Raw genomic sequence first — 15988 nt, 5'->3', positions numbered from 1 at the left:
TTTTAATGAAGATATTACCCAAAACACTTTTTTTTTATGGCCATGTAAATCAGTGGGAAAAAAAAAAAAGGAATTTGATTACCCTGATGGTACAGCTTAGATCTGATTTTTGAACATTGCAAGTGAATTTGCATATCCTAAAATCTGTTTTGGTGCAGTCATGGAGATAAATGTAAACTGGATGGATTACTTTCAAACTTGTCACCTGCAGTCCCCTTCATTTCCTCAAGCAAGGCCTCTGTACGTGGACTCGCTGACTAACCGATTGTAACAGGGAATGTGACGTACCCAGTTGTACTAAATATCAGAGCAGTGATTCATCAGGTGCTGAACAACTATCAGTGGGTGTGTGAGACGTGAGAGGCAGGATTATACTGTACATCCGTTCTTGTTCATTGCTAGATCTATGTATTTCTTAAACCTTCCTGTGGTGGAAGGATGACTTTAAGCTAAGAGATGAGTTGCTCTGTACAGTCTCTTTTCTGTTGTGCTGTTAGGGCATGTGCTTTGGGTCTCGAGCAACAGTATTTGCCATGAATACTCTGAAGTTGTGTTCCAGCATGGCAAGAACTACAGTTATGCATTCCAAGTGCGGATCTGACTTTCTGCTCTATTATGTATTCCCATAAATGGCCAGAGCCCAGACCAAGAAGGTTACTTGTTAAGCCCACAGCAAGAAATGCTGCCATGGTGTGGGCTAATTAGGCTCTTCTGCTAAATTCAGAACTGAAACTTCCCAGTACTCCTGGCAGAAATATTCAAAATGAGTGCTAAGAATCACCTCTTGCTCATTTAAGCCTGTGATTCAGAAATTTACCTTACCATGGAACCATTTTTTAGCCTTGCAGTGTACTTCTGCATTGCAATGTTAAGCTCAAAATCAACCATTTCCAGGCCTCTCATGGAGTGTCTATAACACAGCCAGATATTTGTTTTTTCCAGGCCTGTATTTAAGAAATGGCCCCTACTAAAGGGAAGTTCTTTTCCTGTTGAGTTTTTTATACTCTCTCTTTTTCTGTAACAAATTTGTTACAGATTTTTTTACTGTAACGAATTTATTTCTGTAACAAATCCTTGTGTATGTGATGATCTTGCATCTAGTTTTAGCCCTTCTCAAGCTTAGCTCCAACCAAATGATTTGCCTCAGCTCTGTATGTTTAGAAATAAGACCTGGTCTTAATTTAAGCAAAGTTTAACAATGCTGTGCTGTCCTACAGCATTTGCAAGTTTTTATGTAGTTGGTGTTGCCATTTTCTTCTCTTGGAAGACTTCTTCCTCTGCTCAACTTACTGTTTGACACAGCAACAACACTAATTCTTAGCAGCAGAATCCACAAAGGCTGGCATTTAGCCTATCAGCTGTAAACTAAACTAGTGAAAAGTGATACTGCACAAATGTATATAATTGTGTTCTTTATTAATTTGAAGCATGTTACTTAAGTATTAAAGTGCAGTGTTGTCTCACTGGCTATCCCAGCGGGCACTTCTGCAGCTAGGTGAAGGCTACAGCAGTAGCTGTAATGAGTTTGCAATAGTTTCTCTGCTGAAATGAGGATCCTTCTAGCCTAGAAATGAGTTCTGAAGTTCCACAAGCCTTATTGCTCAAAGGTAGCAATTCTTAATGCATTGGAAGCCTGCTAGGTTTCTCCTGTTTTCCTTTTAAATGTTAAGGAAAATTGTATTACTAAAACAGTGTGTTCAGTAATTACTTCTTCTGATTTTTACTGCTTCTGAATAAATGCTAATATACTTCCCCAAAAAAGATCCTTCTAATTCTTGCCTTTTTTATCTTTCCCCATCTGGGGCCAATAAAAATAAGAGGAGTGGCTTTTTTCCTTGCTAGAGCTGAAGGTCAGTTCTCTGTGATAACTTAAAACCTGACAGTAACACTCAGCTTGGAATTGTTTAACTGAACGTTGCCATGACAGGTAAGTTCACTGGAAACATGTAATCTCTTAAATTGCTTCTCATTGGGCTTTTCTACACAACAAGCAACAAACCAGAGCATGCTTTGTCAAAGGAACTTCTGTTCTCTGATAAGTATCCACTCTGAAACTTGAGTAGCAAAGTGGCTGTGTTCCTGCCTGTATCTTAACATGGTGAAATATTTTTTTTCATGCAGGACTGATATTGTTCTTCTCACTTAAAACAGAAACTGAACTTGTATGGCTGCTGTACTTCCTCGGCCTAGTTCTGAATGGCTCTTACTAAAAGGATTAGAGGGACACCTGTAGCCATGTAAGGATGGCTTTTAATTTCCATTCAGCAATACTTCAGGTGCAGAATAAAGACAGCCTGAAGAGAATCAAGGAGTCCTGTTACATATGGTGAGTGGAAGCTCAGCCCTCAGCAAATGCTTTAGACTGCTGATTAGTTCCCTAACTGGCTCTCACTGACTCAAAGAGCTGAATCAGCAGCAAGCTTCAGTAGTAAATTCCAGCTGAATGCAATACAGAACTAAGCCCTGACTCAGTGTAACAACTGCACTGTTGCCTCAGGAGACAATGCTGACTGAAGCTATCCATCATGCTCATCATTCATGTCCGTGCAGGGAGGCCTGACAGTTCTAGCAGAGTTTGAAAGCTGTGCCTGGCAGAAGCAAAAGTTCATGCAGCTTGACTGCAGCAAACATAAGCTGCGATGGTCATTCTGCACTGATGCAGACCCATCTATCTCCATTTTCTTTCCCTTGCCAAAAAAAAAAAAAACCAACTAGCTGTATCCTATAATTCCTTTAGAAAAGAGAAAGCAGAAGCACAGAAAGATAAAAACTAGGAGGAAACATTTTAATAGGCTTGTCATTACTAATATGTAGTACTGAAGCTGAGGCATTTGATTTGTTAGCAAAGTGTGCATTTTTGGATTAAACATGACCTCTGAATTTTAATTTAATGTATAAGACTTGCATTTAGAGTTTTAAAGTGGTGAATAGGCCTTGTCTTTGAAAACTTTGAAGTGACTAGACTAGATACTGCCTCTTTTCCTAGGAAAGAGGAGGGGTGTGGGAAATGGGCAGGAAAGCTTGTTTTCAGTTCCCGGGAAAGTTAACTATTGCTTCAGAACTGATTTAAGTAACCATAGCTGAATAAAGCTGTGAAAACTTGAACTTTTTTTTTTTTATTCCAGTTACACAGCTTAGTAGATCTCAGCCTTACAACTTAACACAAGCACTGGTGTTCAAGTGCTTCACATTGTTTGTTTTTCCTAGTGTGGTCTTAACACTTCAGATTAAAGCTTTTTCTCCCCCTGCGTTTCTGTTTGTTACACAGGCTGTTTGAAGTTGTCAGCTGGGTATATCACTAAAACTGGCAGCTGCTTTTTTTTTTTTTTTTTTTTTTTTTTTTACAGCTAGGTATGTTGTCTCCTGCCAAGCAGAATCAGGGACTATGGTGACAGATGAACTTGATTAACCAAGATCATGACTTGCAGGATTAACCAAGTTCTGCTGTTTGCTAAACTAGGTAATGTAAGCAGGAGACTCATCAGATTTCTAAGCAGATGACTTTTTCAGTACCTAGCCTAGCTCAAAACTTTGAAGTAAGAGGAAGCAACGCCAACCTGATAACATCTTTCCTTCTAGTGGCTGTTTTGAAGTACTGTACAGTTTGGAATACAGTTGCCTCTTGATAACGCTGACCTACACTATATTGAAATAACAGCTAGCAGACAGTAAAATGGAAAATTTATTATTAGTGCAAGTTGGTCACTCAGTTTTTTCCAGCGAGTACATAGTAGCATCCCATGCTTAATACATTATAAACAAACTTGTACTAAGTTTAAAAAAAAAAGTTGAACTTGTCCTGAAGTAACAATGTGTTACATATTGTCATCGTCTGATTCATCTTCCTCTTTCAAAGATTCCTATTTAAAACAAATTGATGAAAAGAATAGTTTAATGGCTGTTCTACAGCTTGCCTGGAATAAGCAAAGGGAGTTGTGCTGTCGCTTTACAATCCTCTCAATCTGTACAAAGGTTGGTATTCAGCAGGCTAGTTCCTATTTTTAGGAGTTTAACACTGAGCACCATTACCACTTCTAGAACAAATATAAAGCTGTTAAATGCTGGAGGGCTAGCTATCTCCAGCTGCTTGTCTTTTAATAAGTCATGTTGACTGCAATAACTTTACCTTTCCTACTCACACCATTATTGAAGAGGAATATATTTACTTCTGAAAGAGAAATAACTGTGCAAGCCTCCTGAAGTATAGTTTTTAAAAGAGTTCTCTAGATTACACTGCAAAAGTCTCAATTCTCTCTTCAGAATATCAGCTACTACATAAGTGATGCATGACTCTACATTTTCCAGCCATCACAATGCTGGAATCCTACTGTGGATTGATTCCATTCCAGCTTTGGCTAGTGGAACCCTGAGATGACAACAATGATGTTGGATCTTACCTTGGCGTACTTCTCTGCTTCTTCCCTTATGTCTTTGGGAACAATTTCGTGTTTTCCACCGGTTACTGCAAATAAAAAGAGGTGCATTTGAAGCAGAATTCATATAGAAACCTTGATGTACAGAAAGAAGTTAAGAAGCAAATATTTTACTTCAGTTACAGGAACTTAGTTTTTAGTGTTTATAGAAGTTTAGAAATCAATTACCTTCTCCAACCCAGCTGAGTTCCAACTCAAAAGCTTTATCTTTAACTTCATCGTGAACTATGTAGATTCTGTAAAGAAGTAATATTAGAACAGATTTGTCAACACGTCAAATATACTCTCTTCCTTTCACAGAGTTCTTGTTCTGTTGAAATAACTGTTCTTACAGTTAATACATGCTCTGCTTTCTCCCTCACCCTTCCCTTATGTGTATCCCCCACAAAAACAAGAGCACATCAGAGAGTATTCTAGGGCTGTTAGCATAACAGGATGTTAAATTAATACAGCTAAAATGCAAGTTATTTATCTAGTTGAGATGCTTAAGTTATCTTAAACAGGACAGCAGGCCCTTTATAGAAAGTGATATTTAGAATTCAGATACTGCCAAACCATGGCAGCATCGTCTGTTCCTGCTGGATCAGTCCCAGCAGCATCATATATTTCTCCTGTAAATCTTACTTTAGTTTACACTTAAGACTAAATCTGAACATCATCATATCTTGTATCTAATTAGCAACCTGTACATTGAGCTCTCCATCCTGACTGCTATGCTTACAGCAAATGCTAACTTCAGGCTTTGTTTATTGAGAAAGCAGTGCTCCTTAGCTTGTTTCAGAAAGCATGAAGCCAAAAGCTGAATGATACCAGCTATTTCCATCATCACAGAAAGCTGGGAGACAAGGGAAGAAGTAAGGATGCCTCTAGTGACACAATAACTACTTCTAATTAAAGTTTGATAAAAGTATTGTGAAACAAATATATAGGAGAACAAAGTTAATGGGGGTGTCCAAGGAAATACTATATGCTTACCTTCTTGACACCCCTGTGTCGCTGTCAGACTGCACTTAATGATAACCTACAAGATTCACCTACACCCTTTCTTAGGTGTTACACTGCTTACAAGCTTTATGCAATAAAGTGTACTACCATGAGCTCTTGAAGAAATCATTACTTTGGACTCTGGCAAGTACTTCGGGATTTAAAAAAATGATTAAATTGTTTGGTATCTTGCTAAATGCTACTAGGGACTAGCTTTAAGCTAGAAGAAAACTGAACTGTACCTAGAATTGCTGTTAAGTTTTGAGCTGAGGCTGAATTAAAGAACAGAAGGCTTCTGAGCACTTGAAAATCTGTGCCTCTTTTGTACAGTTTTAGAATCAGTCCTTGTTAGGTTTCAAGAAGAGTCCACACATTCTTTCCTTTCGCTGCTACCACGATGGCCTCTGACACAAACTGCAATACACTCACAGGCTGCAACACAAACGATGGAAACATTTGTTCCTTCCTTATAACCTTCTAAGTAATAGCCATAAAACGCCTGAGATCAGTATCAGATGTGACAAGCACAGACATGTCTCTGGAAAACATTAAGCGTTGTAGGTAGCTGAGGGATACTTGTATTTGTTTGAAAATGATAATTCACAAAGTATTTTCAAGATTACTACTGGCCAATTCGTGCACTACCTAGCACAAGTCTTCCTGGTCTCTTTTCTCCCCTTACTAGTATGTGATTTGCAACCATGCCACTCAGCATGCTATACTCTGAGTTCGTGGAATGGCATTAGCAAGTTCAGGTGATGAGGTCACTGATGCATCATCTTAAATTGCATCAGTAAACGAACTGCCCAGTAGGTTAGCAAGTTCAGTACTTCCCGCATCTTCATGTGGTATGAACCTCATCAGTGAAATGAAAACAGCTATACCCCGTAAACCTCTTTAAACAAGGAGTTTACCGTGTTTCTTTTTCAAGCGCTTGAATCTTTTAGGAAAATAAGAATGCTACGTCAGAGACCTCAGTTTCATTTTTGGCCTGCTACTTCATGTCTGAAGCCCCAGGTGATTGAACAATCTGCACAACACAGTATGCACCTCTTCAGGACCAGGACACTGAGTTTCTCCCAGCTGTCACTTAGTTTATGTATTTTAAAACCAGTGACTATGTTCAGACAGTTTAAGCTTTAACCCACTGCTGCTACAAAACTGCACCTATAACGAGTAGCAGAGATAACAAGCATATTTTTTGCATCCTTTGTCATTTTGCAGTATTTGGGTAGCATGTCCCACCTCACAAGAGGAAAAATAGTAATATACTAGAGTCAACGTGAGCACGCATCTAAGAGAAGTGAAACCTGGTACTACATTTAAAAGGAACAGTCTCAGTTTGAAACCATAGCAAGTTCAGCAGTACCAATTTTTGTCAACTTGGAAAAACAGGTTGGAGACTTACATTTTCGCAACCTCTTTAACAACATCACGGCAGGTCATTTCCTTCATCTGTGGGCAAAAAAATACACAGCTTAAAAGAACGTCCAGTTTTTCATTTCCACAAGGCCAGAAAATGAGTGCGCACATACCTAATGGGCTTGCTGTTATTCTCTACAAGTGCATCTTTCACTTTTGTTCAACCTACTACATGCAAGCCATTCTTCCAGTGAATAATTTTATACTTGAATGTTCCTTAAATAAAATGTGAGTGTGAAAGACTCCCCACTTTAAAGTACTTAATCTGGAAGCTTAGAAACTGAACAGCTACCTGTAACAACTACCTGTAACATGATCAAAGCTTGTCTCATTCTTAGATGCTTTCTGATAAACTACTGTAAAATCCCCACACATACAGTATGGAGGAGGCATGGTATTTTCACGTACAACATCCATACTCTTTCTAGGTAGCACACTAATACTTTAGCTCTTACCAACATACTGTTGCAAGCAAGTCTGACTTGTAAGTGATGCCCAAAGAGGGGAATACTGGTAGGGTGTTAACAACCAACTACGTGGCTGAGGAAGGTATCGGCAACTCATTTTGTATTTTTTCACTGCTACCTCTCAGTCTTCTGACAGCTTCATAGTTAATCAGAATAAAGTCTCATCCCAATTTCTGTGACAAACTCATATTCTGCAGATCAAATCTCTTGCCAGTCAACTCTTTTGGACCACTGTATTTCATTAATGCAAGATTAATCTCATTTCAAACTTATTTCCTTTCTCAATGTTTCATTTGCACCAACCAAACAAACATCAGCTGTTGATCTATCACTCACAAAAACACACCTGGTGGTTTTAATTGAAACCCATGGGCCCTCAGACACAGGATACAGACCAATTCATTACACATTTTACTGACACTTTCCCTAGCATAAAGTGATATTCAAGTTCAAAGTTATTTCTGTTTTTTCCCATTATCTACACTGAGCTCAGAGTAAAACGCACTACTTATGTAGTTTACCATCTCTGTCAGACTTTCAAAAAGTTTTCAAAGCTCCTGTACAGAAGTTAGTTTTGAGACATGGGTGAAGGACTTAAGACGACAACAGTCCTTTGTTCACGTTGAAGCTCACTGCACTTTCTAGGGGTAAAGCACACGCCTGAGTAAGCAATGGGCAGGGAAAAAGGAACATGCCTGGTCAGACGGACGTGCCATCATATTTGCATTCCAAGAAGTTTCCTAAACAGACATCCATTGTGCCAGCCCTTACGCTTGTGACACTCAATCTGTAACGCAGCCGCTGACACTCTGCTATTTACAAGTACAATTTGCGTTACACAAACATTTAAATGACCGTGTGCGTTTATGCGTATGAACTTGGCAGTGAACCAGGAAAACCCAAAGGTCTGTTACCATCATGCACATTTACAAGTCAAAACTTGGAGGTTCAGTTAATCTTTTGCCATGATCCTTTTCCCATCCTAGATAACATTAACTCTACAGACAATAATAGGAAACACCATAATGGTTTATCACAAGGGTTAATTACAATTATGTCTATATACTAAAAGATTTTAAATAGTATCTGGAGATGTTTGAGAAGCACTGTAGAAGAGATGAAAAGATTCAAATCCTCTCCATGTGATCACAGGCTTTCCTGCAGCTGAAGATTAGGAAGTGTTTGCGTAATACGCAATAGGTGTGATCCCTGCAGTGTTTTTCACTTGCAGCGTAAGCTGCACACGAGGGTTTCGCATGCTACGTCCCCTCCCAGATACAGCCTTTGCTCCGCAGTACCTGTAAGGCAGGTTTTAAGGTTATGCCTACATGCATGCCTCTAACTTCCCACCCGTAGTCACTTCTTCCATGGGTGAGAGTCTTAGTCAATAGGCAAATCACCCCACAAAAGCTCGTGCGCATCTGTCTTCCCACTTCAGTTTTGTCACTCGATCAGAAATTCATCTTAGCAAAATTAACTCTGCCCTGGGAACCTGCCCAGTTTACAGTTAACAAAAAGAATCAGCATGCAAGACTGCGCTTGGTTCACACTGCTCTGACAGGATCACACGCCTTACTGAAGGCATTCTGCAAACAAGCCATTGAATAAATCAACGCAGTTGTGCTGTGTGGCACAGCACTCTTCCTTGTGCTACAATTCATAGGAAACACTAATTAGCTGCACGAATATCAAGCAATAAAGGTTTTGAAAATCATAGCACTGCAGTGAATTTTTTTTGGTAAATTATCTATTACTCAGCATATTATCTTTATGTCAGTTTGCACATGTGGAAATTGAAACAATGATTTCTCAGATGCCATGATTCCAGTATCAAGATCAGATCATCCTATAGGACTCCAACCTTTACTTTGGTGTTAAAGCACCTGTCCACATTCAAGATCGAATGAATCGTGTCTAGGAATATTTTCAATTTTCCTGTTATTTTTCAGAAATGGACTATTCTTAAGACTGTAACAACCAGATGAACTTGATTTTTTCAATGAACAGCTGTGATGTACTTTTGTAGATCAAAACTATAAATAACACTCAAAAATTACAGTAAGAATTAATAAGAATTACAACAAACAGGCCAAGAGCAGAACTGCCCCATGCTGTCTCTGCTTCCAAGCGATTCAAATGCTACAACCCAAGAGGAGGACAGAAGTCTTCCAGGGTTCCAACCTAACTCTAAGTCATCTTAAGGCACACTGATACATTTCAGTCAGCTTCTCTCCATGGACCAGTTTCACATAGCTAACTGTCTACACGCTCATTCAGAAGGCTATGAAACAGCTTCTCAGTGTGCATCCACAGAACTTTCTTGTAGCACTTCACAAAATTAATTACAGTATTGCACAAGCAAGAAATGCTGAACAGAAACTGCCCTTTTTGTTGTCCGTGACAGCATGCCACATAGTTTATTCCCTCTAGCATTCACAGCACTAAAGTCCTCTTCATCAGATATAACAGATGTTTTGGGGAGTGTATTACTGTCAGCAACAACAAGCAGCCAGAGGAAAGGAGAAGAAAAAGGAAGAAAAGGAGAAAAAACAGAAAGGGATAAGAGACAGTACCTCAAGATCAGCTAGCTGGGAAACACTGTCTTAGCTGGCAAGGATTTTCTTTTTCTCCATTAACATTTTCAAGTCATAATATTCCAGTGGTTGGTCAATATTCTGCAGTTTCACTCACTGTCCTTAATGAGACCAGCTTTTTTCAACTTTTTAAAGAAAAAGATCATCTAAAACCTTTGGGAAAAAAATAGATACACCACCCTGTACAATGCTGCCCTAAGGCTTTCATTCACAACTAGAAAACTTTATTGTGTTTTTATATGAATTCAATGAGTGTTTGCTGGCATGCATGGCAGTGTATGGTCATGCTTCCTATTTAAAAAATGTGGACTCCCTATGGACTACCCGTTGCCCAGGGGCAAGACTTCAGAAATATTATAATTGAGGCCAAAACAATCTACAAGATATTTCTTCTGCTTCTCTTGTATCCTGCATATGTTAGGATTCCAAAAAACTAATAAGGTAGGAATATTTGCCTTGAAATGACAGAATAGAACTAGAACATCGTACCTGAAGTTTTTCAATTTCTGTTTTTGCAGCCTGCCTGGCTTTACCAATGGCACACCCCCAATAACCCTGAAGAAAAAAAAAAAAAAGAAACAAAAAAGTTTAGTTAAATACTATGTCCTCTACAGTTCTTACCATTACATATGTACCCCCCAACCCCACTCCCATAATAATAAGGCAAATACACCGTAAACCTTGGTATTCTGTTTCAAGTAAGATTTCTAAACTGGAGAACAGAATCCAATTACTAGATTAAATACTGCCACCATTGACAGAAAATTGCTCAGTAGTTGCTCTGGGCAGAAACAAGTCTGTTCAATTTGTTGCAACAGATCATCTACTGTAATTAAAAAGAAAAGCAAACTAGAGAAGTTCCACGGTGTGTGTGTGTGTGTGTGTAAAAATCAAACACAAAAACCCCACCTACCACGAAAATACATTGAAGTGTAAGCACGTAAAATTGAGCACTTTTGTTCCTCTCAAGAGTTACACTATTAGACATATTGAAATTAAAAAAAAAAAAAAAAAAAGTACCATCCTGTGTGTAACACAAAGTTGAAGAGACAAAGAGAAGTACCCATTTTGATTTGACTTGCTGTTAGCAGCCAGCATCAGAGCAGCAGCCCTTGTTTATCTAAACCTCTCTCATACACAAAGTATTTTGTGAACGGGGCATCACTACAATACTCATTTTTTCTGGGGTAACGTGTGGGGATTTTCATTGGATATAACCAGGTAGAATGAGCTACCAAATTTCTGAGAGACAAGCTTTAAAAAATGAGTTTCATGGAGACTGCGCTACTTACAATAAATAGACAATGTCTGTTTAACAAAGGCATGCAAAAGAAAAAAAAAAACAACAGCTCTGTTCATCTTAGGCAGCGATCCACTGGAGATCTTCCCAGGGGAAGATAGCAACAATTAAGAGCACTTCTGGAATGGCACTTACTGGTTTCCAAATTAGGAGCTTTTAAAGGGGGAACTTACACTAAGATGGAAATATTTCTGACACACTCACGTATGAAACTCCCGATGGATCAATCATGTACAGCTGCGCACCATCATCGTTATCATAGGACCCCAACATGAAACTGATTGAGAAAAAAGGGAAATTAGAGACATTTCTTCTACCAACGCACACAACTATGAAGACTAAACCAGGTTTCCTACATTCTTCTTGGTGCCTAACTCCTTCTGTTCTGCTCCATTCTATTAAGTGAACGGCTTAGTGTGATCACGACACCAAAGCATGTGCAACTTGCAAGAAACATTTTACTCGATCTGTAACTAGATCTCAGCCTATTAGTCCTTTTGTGTTGTAGCTGCATGGCAGCTCTAACCTCTTCTTTATCTCTGAGGGTAAGCAGGATGATCACAGAGGAAAGTTCTGCTTTCAGGACTGCCCCAGATTTAACTCTTTAAACTGCCTCAGCTTTAAAACTGAAGGACAGGCAAGTGATCCACCTGGAAGCTTGGTGTTCCCTCATACGAACATGAATTTTATCCCATAAGTTTTTCCACACATAAAAAAAAGGAGGGATCTGTTTACAAAATGACTCCTAGGTTACTAACACCAAGTTTGAAAAAGGCTTCAGCTGGTCTAACTAGTTCCAGCAGGTGTGAAACAAGATCCTTACAAACATTTTCAAAAGACTTACCTGCAACCGAAAGGTCTGACGGCACTGTACAGAGTGTATGCGTGCACGTACATGGCCACTCTGTCTGCAAGATGCTAAGTGGAAACAAAAATTAATGTCTTTATTTGAAGGAGTAAGTAAGCCTCAAGTACTAGAATTTAATTCTCAGAGTCAAGACAAAGAAAACAAAGAACCCTACAGAAGCTGTGCCCATTTCTTACCTTCAGTGGGATATCATAGCCGTAGTTAGATCTAAAGTTGGAAGCCTCTTCTCTGGCTATGTCTGCCAAAGAGCGAGCATCGGCCAGAAGTCCTGCTACTGCCTGAAATGAGAATGCCCAACAGCTAGCCCAACCATTTCTTACAGAAAACTTTTGAGAAGTCTAATCACGTGACTTAACTAAGATCTTTACTGAATTCTACGTATTAGTTATTACAGCTGAGTTCAATCAAGCCATGTCAAGATGATTAGATTCTAACACAGTATAGAATTTTTCTCTAGGAAAAATTAATAACTAAAATTATCTTCATTTTAAGTAGTGTCTTCTGATTTGCCAGGACTATATTAATCCAAGCAATATTTCATATTTCATATGAAGTATTGATATTGATATTCATATTTCATACGAAGTATTCATAACATGAGTATTAACTGCCAACATGTCATGTATTATACATAACATATAGTTTGGTGTAATACTTCATATAACACTTCACAAGACATCCATAGCAATGTCCTTTCTTTGTCCCCGTTTTGTATGACAGCCTAGATTAGAAAAAAAATCCAGTTCTCTCCCCGATACCGGTGACATCACCAGTAAATACAGCTTCGTGTATTTTTGTCACCCAGCAGCCACTACTGGGTGTCATCCTGACATCACTGGTACGGATTAGCCAGTAATTGTTGTCAGCCTTGACAGAATTCAGCTGACTCTCAGACCATTAAGAAGGAAAAGAATCTTGCACTCAAGTGTTATTGCAGTATTTTCCCTCTTACCACACCTCTTTTCTTTACTACATAAAAGGAATGGATTTATGTTCATATTCAAGTTTGAGCAACTGGACTGCTGAAAAAAACTTCCAAGAAATTTTTAACAGCCTCAGAACACGTACAAGTTTTCTATTTTACATTTAGAACTTTATGTGTGTGCAATCAAGAATAAATTACAGAAAAACAGTCAAAGTCTCTACAGCGTTTTTATGTAGACACAAATCTTAGCATAACTTACTATCTTCATTAGTGATTCTCAGGTGTATCTATTTCTCCTTTTAAGCAGGAAGTCCCTTTCCGATTATGAGAAATTAAATTGTAACTCACCATTCCAACGTGTCGGTCAACATTGAAGAGACGTTTATTGGAACCCTCCTCGTACAGCTTGGACAGAACCAGTTTCTCTACTCCAAAAACGACGCCATCCTTGCATCTTATCCCAATTGCTGTACTGAAAGACAAGAGAAATGGAAGTCTCACACAGAACCAAACCGTAGTGTAACTAGTGAAGAATTCACAAAATACTAAAACTGCAACATAATTTCCACAGAAGTAGATCTGTTACAACCCCACGACTGAAGACAACAAGGGGGAGGAGGGGGAAAACAGCAGACTAAGCATATCAATATTTCCTCAGAGGAAGGTAGAGCTGGCTGACAAGTCCCCACACAAACGTTTCACTGATCCTTATTTGGCACTCGGGTGAGCCAGCCCATGCCTCGCTAATCCATCAGCTTCTTGTTGCTACCTCGCAGTTGGAGTTTTTGCCTCACAGCTTTCCCTTGCATGTACTTGAAAGAAGACAGACGCTCCCAAAGAAGCTGAAGTAGCTTTCAGAGAACTTGTATGTCCTCAAGTTCTTGATGAATGCAAAGGCGGCATCAAAAATTAATGAGGCTTTGAGCACGTCAGGCTTTCAGTGACTCAGTTTGCATCCAGATTTTGCCCCAAAGCATAGGATTTTATTGCCTTAACACAGATGAGCAATTTTACTGTCTTCTTTTGCATTCTCCACAAGATGCCCACTCCTACCAAACTGCAAAGCAAGCACAAGCTGTTATTCTACTTTTATGCCTAATTTGATGCCTTGTAAAATGAAGCTAGGGACATTGTTGCTTAAAATGACATTAAAATTAGTTCCATCTGCAATGCCATCATGCTTGCCTAATCCAATTACATCGCTTTAATAACGGCCATCCAACAAGCAGCAATGCAGGCAGTGGTATCTTACCTACTGTTCTCCACAGCTTTCATCGCATATTCAACCTGAAACACTCTGCCATCGGGAGAAAACGTCGAAGCTGACAGGTCATACTGAGGAAGAAAACGCGGTACTCAGCAAAAGGGTGTTATTACAGCATCCCGTTATTTTCAGAGCAGGTCTATTTAAAAACGTAAGACTGACACTTGTGGGACATTTGTGGGGATTAAGTATTATCAGGAGGGTGCTCCGTGCAGTACAGTGCAGGAATCACAGAATCAATAGGGTTGAAAGGGACATCCAGAATCATCTGGTCCATTCCCCTACCACCAGTGTCACCACCAAACCATGTCCCCAGGCACCAGGCCCAACCTTCCCCTGAACACCCCCAGGGACGGGGACTCCCCCACCTCCCTGGGCAACCCGTCCCAACGCCTGCCTGCTCTCTGAGCAGAAATGTCTCCTCATTTCCCACCTCAACCTCCCCTGGCACAACTCGAGGCCATTCCCTGGTCCCATCACCAGTTACCTGTGAGCAGAGGCCGACCCCCAGCTCCCCACCCCTTCCAGGTACCTGCAGAGAGCACCGAGCTCTGCCTTGAGCCCCCTCTTCCCACCCCCTCAGGCCTCTCGCTCCCCATCCCCGCGGTTCCGAGGGCCCCAAACCCGGGCCCGGCCCCACAGCCGCTGTGGGAGCCGCGGGCCCAGCCGTGACTCAGCACAGCCCCGTCCCCTCGCTCCCCGCTCCCCTCGCAGCCTCCCCGGGGCCGCGCAGCCTCCTCCCGCCGCCCCCTCCCGGTCCCGGTCCCCGTCCCCCCCTCCCCTCACCCCGGTGCCGATGGAGCTCATGGCGGCACCACAGCCCGACCGAGCCCCCTCACGCTCCCCACCGCCCAACAAGCCGCGCTCCCATTGGCCAAAACTACGGCCTGGAGGAAGGCTGGGCGGGAGGGGCGGCACGGCGACGTCATTCCGAGGCAGCGCGCATGCGCTTGTGCGGCGGTGAAGGGCAGGCGGTGGGAGGTGCTCCCCCAGCGCCCGGCTAGCTCAGTCGGTAGAGCATGGGACTCTTAATCCCAGGGTCGTGGGTTCGAGCCCCACGTTGGGCGGCGGCTTTTTGCCTCCCCTTCATCGAGGTCAGGGTGCGTGTAATTATGTTAATTATCGCAGTGAGTGCTGCGTTACAGCAAAAGGGAGAGGATGGGAAGCTGCTCAGGCCACCCCTGCTCCAGCCACCAGTTGCTCCTCCAGGTGCAGCACCCAGTAGTGTCCTGCCAACAGCGCCCGGCTTGGCTAAAGCAAAGCCTCAAGAATGGCACCGAGTAAAGATCGGAGAGCCTCTGGATTTTTTCAGCGTAGCTGCTGCAGTCAGACACGCTTTATGAACTCAACAAAACTCCTGGTATCCCAAATACTTGCTGAAAGCTAGGTCCAGGTGGAGCAAATTCACATACTCGGTAGTTCTTCCCTCACAAAGCTGTCACCCCTGAGTTTCCGTGCCAGAAGCCGAAAATCCTGAAGTCTTCCAGCCAGCCATGTAGGCATCAGCCTTGGGAGCAGGGTTAGGGCAGAGCCGCACACCGCACAGCAGCGCCTCAACCCAGCAGGTGCTTGGTGTTGATGCAGGAGAGAGAGAAAGGGGTGGGTGAGCTGGAACAAGAGCAGTTAGAGCAAAGGTTCTGAACTCGTAACAAAATGAGGGGAAACGCTGGTATTTCAAGAATCTGCTCAGCAACAAGCAGCCCCAAGGATATTAAACCATTAAACCACTGG

At 41.2% G+C, this 15988-nt stretch overlaps 1 protein-coding gene and 1 non-coding gene across 2 annotated transcripts; one reads left to right on the top strand and one right to left on the bottom strand.

Moving 5' to 3' along the window:
* Positions 1–3664: 3664 nt before the first annotated feature.
* On the bottom strand, positions 3665–15126 carry PSMA3 (proteasome 20S subunit alpha 3). The gene is made up of 11 exons (XM_032188044.1): positions 15044–15126; positions 14246–14328; positions 13342–13465; positions 12245–12346; positions 12045–12118; positions 11405–11477; positions 10390–10455; positions 6826–6872; positions 4602–4669; positions 4398–4462; positions 3665–3860 (listed from the first exon to the last, which is right to left on the bottom strand). Exons 1-11 carry the CDS (start codon positions 15062–15064, stop codon positions 3816–3818), a joined length of 768 nt encoding a protein of 255 aa, XP_032043935.1. The 5' UTR covers positions 15065–15126; the 3' UTR covers positions 3665–3815.
* A 125-nt stretch (positions 15127–15251) lies between these two features.
* Positions 15252–15324, top strand: TRNAK-CUU. The gene has a single exon. It is a non-coding gene; the product is annotated as a tRNA-Lys (tRNA).
* The last annotated feature ends 664 nt before the right edge of the window (positions 15325–15988 follow it).

Source organism: Aythya fuligula, chromosome 5 (assembly GCF_009819795.1).
Source record: "Aythya fuligula isolate bAytFul2 chromosome 5, bAytFul2.pri, whole genome shotgun sequence".
Taxonomy (NCBI): domain Eukaryota; kingdom Metazoa; phylum Chordata; class Aves; order Anseriformes; family Anatidae; genus Aythya; species Aythya fuligula.
This window is presented reverse-complemented; position numbering and strand designations above follow the sequence as displayed.

Coding starts and splice junctions, on each gene's coding strand:
- PSMA3 (XM_032188044.1), bottom strand. CDS start 15,064: ATGAGCTCCATCGGCACCGGG. Junction 12,119..12,244: donor GCTATGATATCCCACTGAAG/GTAAGAAATGGG, acceptor GTTTCCACTTAG/CATCTTGCAGACAGAGTGGC. Junction 10,456..11,404: donor ATCCATCGGGAGTTTCATAC/GTGAGTGTGTCA, acceptor TTTTTTCTTCAG/GGTTATTGGGGGTGTGCCAT.